We start from the raw sequence: 12624 nt of genomic DNA on the forward strand, positions 1-12624 counted from the left end.
TGAACAACTCGTTGCCAACCTGTCTCAATGACGGAGATTCCAAGATCATATACAAGGAAATGTTGCGGTGTATCTTGAGTCCATGGTAAGAGGCAAACTTTTTGTTGTAGAGGACCCACTATCAACTATCAAACCCATGTATCAGCCTTATTTCCATCTTCCTCGACACAATATGCATTCGTGTCAAAATGAGGCTTATTGTCTATTCCATTACAAAGTTGTGCTATGTAGATTCCCATCAGACGATCGCAGGCGTGAAGGCACCCACTCGGCTGAGTCAAAATCGTTCATTGTCTCCTGTCTTTTGCACTTTCCATCTCTCTCGCTCTCTCGCTCTCTCGCTCTCGCTGAACAAAATGCAGAGCAGTGCATTAGCTCTCTCTTCGTCGACGCCTTTTCTCAAAACCAGAAAGCCTCCGATTCCGAATCATAACACCAGATTAACTTCGATATCGTTCTCTTCTTCTTCTTCTCCAAAATCACTCGATCTTAACTCTGCCCATGGCGTCTCTGGTTCCTCGAGCCACAGATCTTCGCCGCTATGTTCTTCATCGCATTTCGGCAGCTGGTTGTCTGCTCCATCTCCCATTTGTGATGGACTTTCGAAGGATTTTAGCGTCAATGCAACCTCGGTTCCTGAGAGCGCAGGTGAGAGCGCCAAATCTGTCAGTTTGATCCAGACTTTGCAGCTCGGATCTTTGTTTGGCCTATGGTATCTTTTCAACATCTACTTCAACATCTACAATAAGCGGGTGCACATTCTCCCTTTTTAGCTCATGCGTTTTTTCGTTCTCTCTCTCTCTCTCTGTATTTTTTATTTGCTGCATTTCCGTATTTGTATGAATTATGATTTTGCAATTACTCTTATTTTGTTTCTAATCACCATCAACTTCGCATTTGCTAGTTTCATAATTTCCTTTTTCATTTGTTTCTGTTACCTTTTGTGTTGCCAACTATAATTATTGAATCGTAGGTACATTTGTACTTCTCATGAATGAAGATATAAGCTAAGTGGTGTTCAAAGGTATATGTTATTGTCAAATCAACTATCAGGATTACTTTGCATTTACATATTTGATTTTGTCACCTTTGGAGTGTAAGCACAAATCTTTAACTCAATGTTTATACAAATATTTCTCTTCAAATGGACTGACTTCAGACAGAAAACCTGCACCATTTAGGTGGTTCCTAACCATCTTCTTCTCTGCCTGATTTTAATATTGTTCTCAATGTTCTGTAATACTTGAGAATAACATCGATGAATAACGCTATTGATTGCTTTCAGGTTCTGAAGGTTTATCCCTTCCCAGTAACTGTCACAACATTCCAATTTTCTGTAGGGACTGTTTTTGTCTTTTTTATGTGGACATTCAATCTCTACAGAAGGCCCAAGATTAGTGGTGCACAGGTATTTAATTATTTTTCAAATACTTGCTGTTATTTTATCTATACTTGAACCTTACATCTTGCTTGTGAATGCTGACCTTGCAGCTTTTAGCAATCCTACCACTGGCTATGGTGCACACATTGGGAAACCTTTTCACCAATATGAGTCTTGGGAAAGTTGCTGTTTCATTTACGCATACAATCAAAGCTATGGAGCCCTTTTTCTCAGTTGTTCTATCAGCCTTGTTTCTTGGAGAGGTAAAGCTTGAGTTTAGCATTATTTGTTTGGTTACCCCAATTCTGTAGTTGAATATTTATTCTAGGTCCAATCTTCTTGTTAATTTTCCCCTAACTAGCTTCTTTAGTGTTTCATTGTAACCTTTTCTATGCCATTTTATGGCTTTTCTTATATTTGACTATACAATGCAAGAATCGGGACATCATAGTTTTCAGAAATTGGAGCTTGTTATTGAGTATGAGGAGGTGGTATATAGTTATATACATCTAAGTTGTTATCAATTTCCTTTACAACCTGAAGTAATACTTCATCTACAATCTGATACTCAGGCTGCCTTGACTATAAGAAAGTTAAGGGCAATATTTTAAAATAGAACCAGGTTGCAAGTGTGCACTGTTGCGCTATTGACCAGGTTGCAAATGAACTATCTGACAAACCATTTGAAACTACTCTATTAATCTATTGTTTTCTGATATCATGTTTTTTATTGTTCACATTTCTTGTTATTTTTATTTTTTCCTTTTTTCATGCATGAGTCACCAATCAAAGAAGTTAGGCACCTTGTTTGGTTTCAATACATTGGTTTTGTAACTTTATTCAGACATATAAAAAAGGTCCATTACCCAATGTTGGTCTCAGCTATCTGGGTCTTGGGAGGGGTGGACTGGATGGACCTAACCTCTCTCTCTCTCTTTCTCTCCCCCCACACACATACAGACACACATCATCTTGAGATTTTACCATTACCTTATCCAAAAAATGGATTTTACCATTACATCAAGTTTTCAAACATATATTTATAGGAGGATATAATTAAGAAATTTCTATAGATTTATTATTCTCGTACAACCTTTTAATGCCTTATCATCCAACTCTTTCTCTAACTTTTAATTATCCTATGCTTACAGATGCCCACTCTATGGGTGTTATCTTCTCTTGTACCAATTGTTGGTGGAGTAGCATTGGCATCACTAACTGAGGCCTCTTTTAACTGGTAAGCAAATTAAATTTCTCCTGATCTTAGTAAGGTAGGTCAGAGAAGCACACGTGTCTTTGAACATGGTGGATTGATTCTTTGTACAACAATTCAGTTTAGATTTTACATTTAATATTTAATCTGTAAGATATTGTCATTTTCTTCTATGAAATAGGGCTGGATTTTGGAGTGCAATGGCTTCCAACCTGACTAACCAGTCTCGTAATGTCCTCAGTAAAAAGTTTATGGTTAAGAAAGAGGTAATTTGTCTAATTAAGATGTGTATCCATTTATGTTTTTGCATTATCACAGTGATTACATGCCCTCTGGCTCAACTCAACTCAACCTTAAATCCTTAATCCTAACCACCTGGGAGGTCAGGTATACGTATCATGTCCCACCATTGTGCTCTATCAAGAGCCATGTCGCACCCTAACATTGTACAAGAAGTTCAGGATTTGTGTTCATAACTTCATACTGGATTGATTAAGGTTTTGTGTCAACTAAAGACCTGGGACAACCCTCTTCCTTCATTGGGGCTTGGGACTGGCAGTGTAAAACAAACTACCACAAGCTCTATATCAGTATAGCCATATGGTGCCTAATTTAGTGAAATGTTTTTTCTTATTGTGCTTTGTTATTGCTCTAATTGTTAACCCAGCCATTTGCATAGTCGATCTTTTGCATTGGTGCTTGCTTGTTAAATTTTTCCTACTGAAATTTGGACTTTTAACTTGTTTATTTTACTAAACAGGAATCTCTGGACAATATCACTCTTTTCTCAATAATAACGATCATGTCACTTATCCTGTTAGCTCCTGTGGCTCTTCTCATGGAAGGTGCCAAGTTTACTCCATCATACCTGCAGTCAGCTGTGAGCAATTTACCTCAGAAAGAAGAAATTACTTTTGATCCGCATATTTTCTTATGCCTGATGTTCAGAAGCATATCCTCTTTTTCAACTTTCTTTTTTTCTTTTTCATTAATATCAGGGCTTGAATGTTAGAGAGGTATGCATAAGATCTCTACTGGCTGGGCTCTGTTTCCAAGCTTACCAGCAGGCAAGTTTTCTTCTTCTTCCTTCTTTTATACTCTTGTTATGTCTCTCAAGCATATGCATACTTTTTTTTTTTTGCATAGGAAACATTATAGGTCTTTACTTTATTTTCTTTTTGAGAAAGGTTAACTGAGATTTTATTAAAAGTTAACAAGAGAAGATGTACAGGAGCCTTAGGAGGCAGAAACAGACTTACATAGGCAAAGAACTATCAGAAAACATAGATTCTCCACTCTTCACATTCAAAGAATCCAAAATATCTCTAGCTTCAGTCAGCAGATGAGCAAGCCTCCAAGGTCCTCCTTTCTTCTGCCTTGGGCATTTTGTCATATTAGCAGAATCACCTTTGATGGATAGAGAGGAAAGGCCTGACATTTTGACATAACGTAGACCTGTGAGAGCAGCTAAGATCTCTGCCTTGGTAGCGTCAGCTCTCCCAATCGGATCACTGAAAGCCCAAAAGATGTTCCCCCCTCTCCCACGGATTACTCTTCCAGTTCCTGCTTGACCTGTGGATCCTTGAGCACTACCATCAAAGCTTAGAGTTATTAGATCCTCCTCCCTAGAATGAAGTGTTTGAGTTAAACCATTTCCAGGAGAGGAGTAGGGGACTTCTGCTAAATTTCTCTGAAGGTCAGTTAGAGAAATACGTTTGAAAACTTCAGAATTAAGAGCCCAAATGTTGCATAAGAAGGTAAGATGAGAGATCAGGTCTTCGATGTTCCTGGTTTTGTTTTCAAAGGTCCTGTTGTTCCTTTCTTTCCAAACACCCCACATCACTGCATGGGTCACCGTACTCCAATAGAGCTTACCCCTGCTTCCTAGATCTTTTCCATGCCACTTTCTTTTTTTTTTTTTTGATGAATGATTTTCCATGCCACTTTCGCAAAAGATCCAAAGCTTGCTCAGGAAACATCCAACTGTATCCCAATAAATTGAGGAAGAAACACCAGATCTTCCTTGTTATTGGGCAGTGCAGGAATAGGTGCTCTGCCATCTCGCCATTATTGAGGCAAAGAGGGCAAACATGAGGGGAGATGCATCTGCCTTTGAGCTTATTCTGTAACACATCACAAGTGTTTAGTTTTTTTAAACAAGTCTCCCACACGAAAAAGGAAACTCTGGGGGGCAATATGAGCATGCCAAACCTTCTTGACTGGGAAGGTGGAATCCTGACCATCCAAAACTAGACCCTTGAAATCAGTCTGAAAATGAGTCTGAAGCTGGTATAGGTCTTTACTCGAAGCTCATAAATCAGTCTGAAAATGAATGACCAAGACTACAATGTTTAAATTGAAGGATTTGATGCTTTTGGACAATCTAGTTGTGTCAAAGAAGCTCAAAATATATATTGATGCTGTGTTAGACATTGGAATATTGGAAATGAAAAAAAATTGTGTTTCATAAATTATAAATGCAAGCTGATTCTTTATTTCAAATAATCTCATAATCCATGTTGTTGTTAAGAATCACTTTGATGCATCTAATTAAATCTGCAACTCTTTTCTGCGATTGTCACTTTTTTATTTTGATTCCATTTGAAGGACTACACAACGGGGGTAAGCCCATCCTCCAACCCATAACCCCTCAACCCAGGTGCAGGCAGGATTCGATCCCAAGTCTCCACTACAACCAGCAGTAGACCTTACCAACCAGCTGGTTGGCACCTTGCGCAATTGTCACTTTATTTTAGAGCACATGAATATTAAATCTTCCTGAGAAGTACAATTATGTCTTATTGTTCTTTTGTGACATATTTCTCCATATTCTGCATTCTGGAAAGCATGTTTTCATTGCTTGAGAAGCATCAAACTCTTTACTACATCTGCTAAATATAGATAAAAATAAGAATAATACTTCCAAATAGCAACTTATCCCAAAAAACAATATGCTAAATGGTATCTGTAGTTGGTGCTCTCTAAAGGTTATACTTCTGGAAGCCACTTCACTGTTCTGTCTGATTGCCTTCCAAGTGCTAGTTTACCTAGAGTTGAATTCTCCACACTTATGGAGTTTGACTACTTGAAAAGTGCTAGCAAAGCCTCGTAAACTTCTTTCCTACAAGGAGTAATTCAAAAACATTGCAGTGGTCAAGAAATTTTCATATTCTGTTGGGCAATTAATTAATGATAAAGCCTTGCTTCCTTTGTGTTTCTCTACACATCATACATATCTATGCATGTGGTTGTTTATGAAAATGTTGTTGGTAGAATATAACCTTTGAAAAGGGGAGGAAGTTCCATTGGTAAGATTTGCATTCTTGCACTAGTAACATAGGAATTCCAATTGCTTGGGAAGCATCTTAAGAAAATGACCAAATAAATCTACCATCCCAGTAAAACCATTTTTCTGTCTCACCCACCTTTATGAAGATGGACTTGAGCAAATGAGCTTCTCCTTTTTTTTTTCCACACGGGATATTTCTTGTTCCTAAAAAAGAAAAAATTGTATTCTCCCAAAAAGATGATGTAACGCCATAATGTGACTCAGAATTGCAGACAGGCTCACAAAGCGTAAGTGTGAAGAGGTGTAACAATACCCTGGCTTCCCATCTTTGAGGCTGGTATTAGACAATTTCATGCTCATAATTATACTTGCAGCCTTTAGATTTTTGTTACTCTTCATCCACTTCCAAAACCAAGTTACCCGCATTAATATTTTGTATGAACCTAGTTTGACTACTGGTATGGAGGCTACTTTTAATTCAGATTTAACTTTGTAGAATTTTAGCTGTTAACTCACCAACTAGTGTGAAAGAGTTAAGGTATATTTTTTTCCCTTGTGTTAATGTATTTCTGGGGTCTTACATTTATGGTGAACAACTGAACACCCTTCTTTTTAAGGAAAATCAAGTATCAAGCATATGTATTATCTGAAGATAATCAACAAGAACAGGATTACAAGTGTGAACCATGTACAATCAGGATCTATACACCCAGCCCAGAGATGCCAACCAGGAAAGAAAAAACAAAGAAGACTATATTTATCATATACAATGTGTTGTAGTAAAAAAAGCAATGTATTTCCTGAGTTCTTTTTAAATGCAGATAGTCATGAGCATGTTGTCCCTATGGCCTTGGCACTAATTTTGGGTGCTTCAGTTTTTAAAGATAAGCATGTTTCTTTTCTTTTTCCATACTGTCCAGAAGATTGTGTAGGGAAAGTTGCACATAGATTTGCCCCTGGTGATCAAATTCTTTAGTTGCAAGTAAATAAGTCTCTAATTGTTGTTGGGAAGACCTAATAGACCCCACATATTTTTAAAAATAAGCACACAGTATCTCAGCTGATATCACAGAGAATAAGGAGGTGCCAAGTACATTCGTCAGCCAATTTGCACAATATATTGGTCATCAGCTAGTGGCATTCCTTGTCTGATTGGCTGGTCCTTGTGAGACATTTCCTAAGTAAAGCAGTCCACACCGTAAATGCTACATCTGAAGGGACACATGAGCTCCAAATCTTGTATAGATCTATGAATATGATCACCTTTTATCGTAGTAGCTTACCATAAGAATGAACAAAGTTAACACTTCTACTTTATAAGAAAAGAACAGTTAAAATTTTTGTGATTCACTCGTCATTGAAATGTTCTGATTTAATCAGTTCGAATCTGGCAGGTATCTTACATGATATTACAAAGGGTATCTCCTGTTACCCACTCTGTGGGCAATTGTGTGAAGCGGGTGGTGGTCATTGTGACCTCGGTTCTCTTCTTCGGAACACCTGTCTCTCCCATCAATTCTCTTGGTAAACTCTTTGTCATATCTTGGGTGCGATCAACTCTAAACCCTCTCATTATTCTTACATCCCGTCTTTTTTTGCCAATGGTTGGATGTTACTGCAGGTACTGGGGTGGCTCTTGCTGGAGTATTCTTGTATTCAAGAGTGAAGCGGATAAAGCCGAAGTCAAAAACAGCATGATGCTGTTTTTCTCCTTTCTTTGTGGAGAAAATGTGTTAACTTTGTTGGGTATAAATCCATCTCAATGTTTCTAATTGTTAGTTTTAGCCTTTTAGGTCAGGCAGAAATCTCATTATGGGGATAATTTTATTATTTTGCCGCTCCTGAGTACAAATTTTCCAGCGGCAGATGTGCTAAGCCTGGGAGAGTTGAATCTTGTATTCGTCTCCTTCATATTTTACTTGTTCTGTAGCTCACCTTTTGGGTGGAATAAATGTGTTTTCTTGGGCTTAAAAAAAGTGTGTTTTGTTGGGGAGTGCTTTCGGGATTCAGATAGAAAAAAATACACTGGTTAATGTTTGATCGTAGAACACTAGAACTAAGAGTGGTCCGAACTGTCTGGGTCTGGGATAGCTGACAGCTGAGCAGACAGGGCACACGAACTCTAATTTATGGCATAGTATTATACTATTATTAAATGTTTGAAATCCCTTACTGGTTTACATCTTCGATCAGCGTCTGCTAATCAATTTGGACGGACACTGATGCGCAGCAGCGGTAAAAAATGATATTTTTTGCCTTCCAATTCTTTCCTCATCTCTGGTTCTCCTTCGGAAATTGGAATGGAATTTGTTGCACTTTTTTTGTGCAGCACTTGACGTGCACTTCCATTCAGTCTTTGACTGCGGTGCAAATGGATTGGATCGTGATCCGACCCAATTTGAATCTGATCCTATTTGTGTCGGATTCTCATCATCCTCTATCTGAATTTTTGGATCGGATAATAGGGTTCGGTTGAAAAATCTGATCGGATTCGGATCACCCCTATCCTATCTAATCTCTCTCTCTCTCGCTATATATATATATATATATATATATATATATATATATATATATATATATATATATATATATATTTATATTTCATTCTTTATATAAATTGTTATGTTTTTTCTTTTAATATTTTTTTTAAATTTTCAGAATTTGAATATGATCGGATCATATTCAAATCATCATATGTGAGATCCGATCAGATTGGATCTCCAATATGTGCTATCGGATCGTGGCTGACACTCCAATAACATCTCATATCTTGTGGCTGACGAGATGATTAGAGTAAGGGGGATTCTATGATCAATGAAATACCAAAACCAACAGAATTGAAAGGAAAAATTTTTATTGTAAGCTGTAACTTACTAGCTTATAAGATCAAATGATCTTATATGGAGCTTATTGTTGAAAAAACATGTCTAAAAATTGAGCATCTTTTGTTTATAAAAAGAAAATTTTAATAAAAAGGAACAGAGAAAAGAGAAAAAGATACAAAGAATGCTTTTTTGTAGCTTTGATCTTTGGACACCAGTAGTAGGATCCACATCTATTGATTCATCTTGGCACCACCAGGTGGAAGGACTGAATCATTGATTCATTTGATCTTAATATATCATTTGGAGGGCCTAGATCACACATACAGTCTCGAACTCGCCACTTCGTTGATTATGCATTAAAAGGAAACTGTGTTCCTATTAGATGTTGTTAAGATTGTGCAAACTTGGAAGTTTCTTTTGTTTCTGTACTTAAAACTTATAGTCAAGGTTCAAAATATAGATACACTCGATATGCCGGTAGGGGCGTATTAGGCATTTTGATACTTGTTTTCTTACTTTTTTTTTTTCAAAATTGGTCCACGGGAGCCGGTCTAGGACCCCTCCATCCCCTGAACCAGTCAGACCCCCAATACACCCACTGTAAGGGCGTATCAAAAGGGTCCCAAAACGATATGTATCGACCGATATGGGCCAGTACATAACGATATTTTGAACCTTGGTTATAATAGGTCAAGTCACATCTTGACTAGTTATGGTTTGGTTTTTTTTTTTTTTTTTTTGTGAGTTTAAGGGTTTCCCTTCTTTGTTTGTCCAAGTATTTAGAAGATAAGAGATATGTTGCATTGTTAGAGTTAGGTTTATTTTAAGGGAAAATTCCCAATCAATACCCTGTACTTTGGCTTGAGTGACAATTTGGTACTCAAATTCTAAAATGCGACAATCCAGTGCCTGAACTTTCAAAATGTGACAATCTGGTACTCAAACTTTCAAAATGTGACAATCCAGTACATGCCATCAACTAATCCATTAATCAGCCGTTAAGTGACATCTGAAAAGTCAAAATTGCTCTTTGAATGCCATCTAATTCTCTTTATCAACCATCCAAGTGTTGACAAAAAGACTGAACAGTCCCAAATCTTATTCCTATCCTCTTCATGATCTATTCAAAAAAGTTGGTGACTGTTTAGAAGAATCTAAAATTTAGAACTCTTCATTTTATTGTCAATGTTTGGATGGTTGATAAAGAGAATTATATGTCATTCTTAGGGCATTTTTTACTTTTCAAATATTGATTAACAGTTGATATCAAATTGTCACTCGAGTCAAAGTATAAGGAACGGGAATTTTCCCTAATTTTAAATATACTTGTTTTATAAGAATGTGATTTTGGCTTTATTTTGTATTTTAATCTTTCAATTAAACTTTTTTTCTAAAAAAAGAGAAAACTTGATACTTGGAAAACCGTAACTTGCTTGGCATTCACAGTGCCTTTTTGTTTATTTATTTTAGTTCAGCATCGGCAAATCATTACATGGTGATATGATGGATGCCCTCAAACCAGGATATAGTGGAGTCAGAATCTCGCCCACAGGAATTCTGTTCACGTCTACCCACATAACATCCTTTTATGTAGTATTATGAGCTGAGAGATATTCCCAATTCACGGGATAGTGTGTTGTGGGTAGAACGTGGGTAAGATTCTTGTGGATAGAAGATGAGGAGTAGATATTATAGTGGACCACCCAGAATTCAATCAATCGGGTGGTTTCCATTGGTCACAAATGATCACCGCGTAAAAAATTGGATGCTTCTAAGTTCCAACACCCTCAATTTTTCCATTTGGAATCCGAAATGCTAATGGAAGGCCTTAAAAAGCAAAATAATGCATGGAATCCTATTCATAGTCTTTAATACTAATAAATTACACATTTATGTACTTCAATAAATAATTAATGACAAATTAAGATCTGTAAATCTTAATTTAAGCACTTAAACCACGCCAATTTTTACTGGCACCTTCATAGCCAAATAAAAAAGAAGAAAGCCACAAAATGATAGAACATTGTAACAGAGAATTCATGAATATCATAAGCAGAAATAGATGAAAAAAAAAAAAATCTCCATTCACTAATTTATACGATGGCTTGCATGGTTTAAGCTTCACTGGTCATCAGGGCGTGGAGATGATATCTCCATATCCTATCTTCCTATTTCTTTAGCATTACCAACCCATTAATGTCTCCTTGCTTCTGCTCTAAATTATAAATTCTAAAGTAACATAAAATATAACCTTCCAAGCTAATACTACTAATCTCTTTATTTTTCCAGCAATAATGCTGCAGTTTAATCCCTAGAGAGAACGTAGCTCGAAATTTATATTGCAATGGTGATATCTAAATGGGGTTGCTTTGAGCGATCATCTCCAACAAATCCATTTCCCTCTTCACTTCACCATCCATTAGAGGAATCATATCTAAAGCCATATCACCCATATCCAAATGTTGCTTGTCCAGAACTGATGCACACGATATTTCCTGAAACAAAGACTCAATACCGTGTTCCTCTGAAAATAATGTCGTAGCAAAAGAAAATTCCGATGCATCATTAGAATCATCACTTGGGACCGGTGGATCATCACCTGTACAAAAATCTGTGCTCTGCAGTTGAGTTGTTGGTTCCATCATAGTATGAACTGATGCGTTTGATGAGTCGGTGAACATGTTCTGTAGGTATTCATCCGGCCCGGTTGATACAGCAGTACTACTCAAACTCTTGATGTAGTTCTGTAGGAGGGAATTTGATTTTGAACATTTCGAGCTTCGGCATCGTCTCTTTGAAAGCAGTCTTCTTTTTGTTGCATTCCAGTGGTTCTTTATAGAGTTTTCTGTTCTTCCTGGCAACCTCTTCGCAATCTCTGCCCATTTGTTTCCTAATTCTGCATGGGCCTGAATTAGAACCGTGTCCTCTTCTTCAGTCCATCCATCCTTCTGCAAATAATTAAAATTCAACCATCTGTTATTAGATATATAGACCTCCACATGCAGAAAATTTGATGAATGAGAGATTGAAAGAACCTTAATGTCAGGCCTTAAATGGTTGTACCATCTCTCTCGGCATTGCTTTCCTTTCCTGCCCTCCAACCTCTCAGCAATATAAGACCATTTTTTCATCCCATACTCCTTTACCAAGTCGACTAGTTTGCTGCAAATGCATATTTACATGATCAGTGATTCTACTTCTAAATCCAACAAAGTAACATCAAAAGATGGGAACTCAGACTACTACTTATTTTCAAGAAATTCAATTAACAAATACAAGTGAATAGAATATTTCCTACCTGTCTTCTTCAGTGCTCCACTGCCCTTTAACTACGTTCTTTCTCTTTTGAAATTTTCCTGCCTTTCTCATTGCCACACTCCTCTTCTTTAACCCAACTTCCTTGTATGATCCATTCTCCCAAGTTATACATGAAATCTCATCTGGCAGCCCAGAGTTAGGCGATTCAATTCCCTGCAGGAAGAGGTGGCTTCTATCCTGTTCTATCACAGTGGTTTCCGGAGTTCTCTGAGTATAACTCAATAAGCCTGTATTCTGAAATATCTCCATGATCCCATTTCCACAATCTTCTGTAATAGGCTTAGGCTTGTAAACATCCAAAGCTGTCGAATACCCACTTGCTATCGCTTCCAAATGATCAAAAAATAAAGTGGAGAACCCAAATTCCGTGTCTGATGATGATCCATCAACAAATTTCCAAAGCTCTTGAAAATATCCTGTTGACGAGGAAACCTCTAGAGAAAACCCATCTCCAAGATGGGGTTCCAAGCAATTCTCCGACCAAGATACCGGCCGCAGAGCAAGATCATCTCTGTAGGTTGTTTCAAACTCCATGAAAGGGACAGACAGAGAACAACAGAAACTCAGGGAGAGAGAGAGAGTAGAATGGTATTACCAT

At 37.3% G+C, this 12624-nt stretch overlaps 2 protein-coding genes across 2 annotated transcripts; one reads left to right on the forward strand and one right to left on the reverse strand.

Annotated features, from left to right (window-relative positions):
• Positions 1–191: 191 nt before the first annotated feature.
• On the forward strand, positions 192–7859 carry LOC148862798 (phosphoenolpyruvate/phosphate translocator 1, chloroplastic-like). Its single transcript, XM_088977924.1, has 9 exons — positions 192–752; positions 1286–1408; positions 1492–1644; positions 2533–2618; positions 2776–2860; positions 3355–3474; positions 3593–3661; positions 7278–7407; positions 7505–7859. Exons 1-9 carry the CDS (start codon positions 357–359, stop codon positions 7579–7581), a joined length of 1239 nt encoding a protein of 412 aa, XP_088834050.1. The 5' UTR covers positions 192–356; the 3' UTR covers positions 7582–7859.
• Positions 7860–10533: 2674 nt separating this feature from the next.
• LOC148862799 (uncharacterized) lies at positions 10534–12624 on the reverse strand. Its single transcript, XM_088977925.1, has 3 exons — positions 12007–12624; positions 11744–11870; positions 10534–11656 (listed from the first exon to the last, which is right to left on the reverse strand). The coding sequence occupies exons 1-3, from the start codon at positions 12558–12560 to the stop codon at positions 11063–11065; spliced, it is 1275 nt and encodes a 424-aa protein (XP_088834051.1). The 5' UTR covers positions 12561–12624; the 3' UTR covers positions 10534–11062.

The sequence above is a fragment of the Nelumbo lutea genome, chromosome 3, assembly GCF_056320005.1.
Source record: "Nelumbo lutea isolate HS-2025 chromosome 3, American lotus-T2T, whole genome shotgun sequence".
NCBI lineage: Eukaryota > Viridiplantae > Streptophyta > Magnoliopsida > Proteales > Nelumbonaceae > Nelumbo > Nelumbo lutea.

What these genes read in the sequence shown, in the direction of transcription:
- LOC148862798 (XM_088977924.1), top strand. Translation starts at nt 357, where the DNA reads ATGCAGAGCAGTGCATTAGCTCTCTCTTCGTCGACGCCTTTTCTCAAA. An exon ending in ACTGAGGCCTCTTTTAACTG is followed by an intron (nt 2,619 to 2,775) that starts GTAAGCAAATTA and finishes TCTATGAAATAG; the next exon opens with GGCTGGATTTTGGAGTGCAA. An exon ending in AGTTTATGGTTAAGAAAGAG is followed by an intron (nt 2,861 to 3,354) that starts GTAATTTGTCTA and finishes TTTACTAAACAG; the next exon opens with GAATCTCTGGACAATATCAC.
- LOC148862799 (XM_088977925.1), bottom strand. Translation starts at nt 12,560, where the DNA reads ATGGAGTTTGAAACAACCTACAGAGATGATCTTGCTCTGCGGCCGGTA. An exon ending in TGGAGCACTGAAGAAGACAG is followed by an intron (nt 11,871 to 12,006) that starts GTAGGAAATATT and finishes ATGCATTTGCAG; the next exon opens with CAAACTAGTCGACTTGGTAA. An exon ending in ATTTAAGGCCTGACATTAAG is followed by an intron (nt 11,657 to 11,743) that starts GTTCTTTCAATC and finishes AATTATTTGCAG; the next exon opens with AAGGATGGATGGACTGAAGA.